This window comes from Micropterus dolomieu, linkage group LG18, assembly GCF_021292245.1.
Source record: "Micropterus dolomieu isolate WLL.071019.BEF.003 ecotype Adirondacks linkage group LG18, ASM2129224v1, whole genome shotgun sequence".
NCBI lineage: Eukaryota > Metazoa > Chordata > Actinopteri > Centrarchiformes > Centrarchidae > Micropterus > Micropterus dolomieu.
Window position 1 is genome coordinate 352,730 of NC_060167.1, and position 371 is coordinate 353,100.

The 371-nt window shown below is 51.5% G+C and overlaps 2 protein-coding genes across 7 annotated transcripts in view; one reads left to right on the top strand and one right to left on the bottom strand.

The window, feature by feature from the left end:
• LOC123986959 (pyruvate dehydrogenase [acetyl-transferring]-phosphatase 1, mitochondrial-like) overlaps positions 1 to 371 on the top strand; it is a 19,523-nt gene that overhangs the window by 1,875 nt on the left and 17,277 nt on the right. The gene's annotated exons all lie outside the window — the stretch shown is intronic.
• The window catches only part of isy1 (ISY1 splicing factor homolog), a 7,733-nt gene that overhangs the window by 367 nt on the left and 6,995 nt on the right, over positions 1 to 371 (bottom strand). The window contains exon 11 of the mRNA XM_046075434.1: positions 61 to 200. Within this exon, the coding sequence (XP_045931390.1) occupies positions 93 to 200 (108 nt within the window). The 3' untranslated portion in view covers positions 61 to 92. The remainder of the gene's footprint in view (positions 1 to 60; positions 201 to 371) is intronic.

Sequence of the window (371 nt, forward strand, 5' to 3'; positions counted from 1 at the left end):
AAACTGAGAGGAACAACTTTTATTAAGAAACAGGCCGAGAATAAAAATGGGCCAATATTTACAGACAGACGGGTCACAGACAGACAGACGGGTCACAGTCCCAGCAGAGTTCTGGCCGTCTGACTCTGAGCCTGAAGAGTCTCGCTGGCGTAACGCTGCAACAACTCCATCTTCTTCCTCCGGACCAGAGCCTCCTCCACCTGAGAGACAGACAGGTCAGAGAGAGAGAGAGAGAGGTCAGAGAGATCAGAGAGAGAGAGAGAGGTCAGAGAGGTCAGAGAGAGAGAGAGAGGTCAGAGAGGTCAGAGAGGTCAGAGAGAGAGAGAGAGAGAGGTCAGAGAGAGAGAGAGAGGTCAGAGAGATCAGAGAGA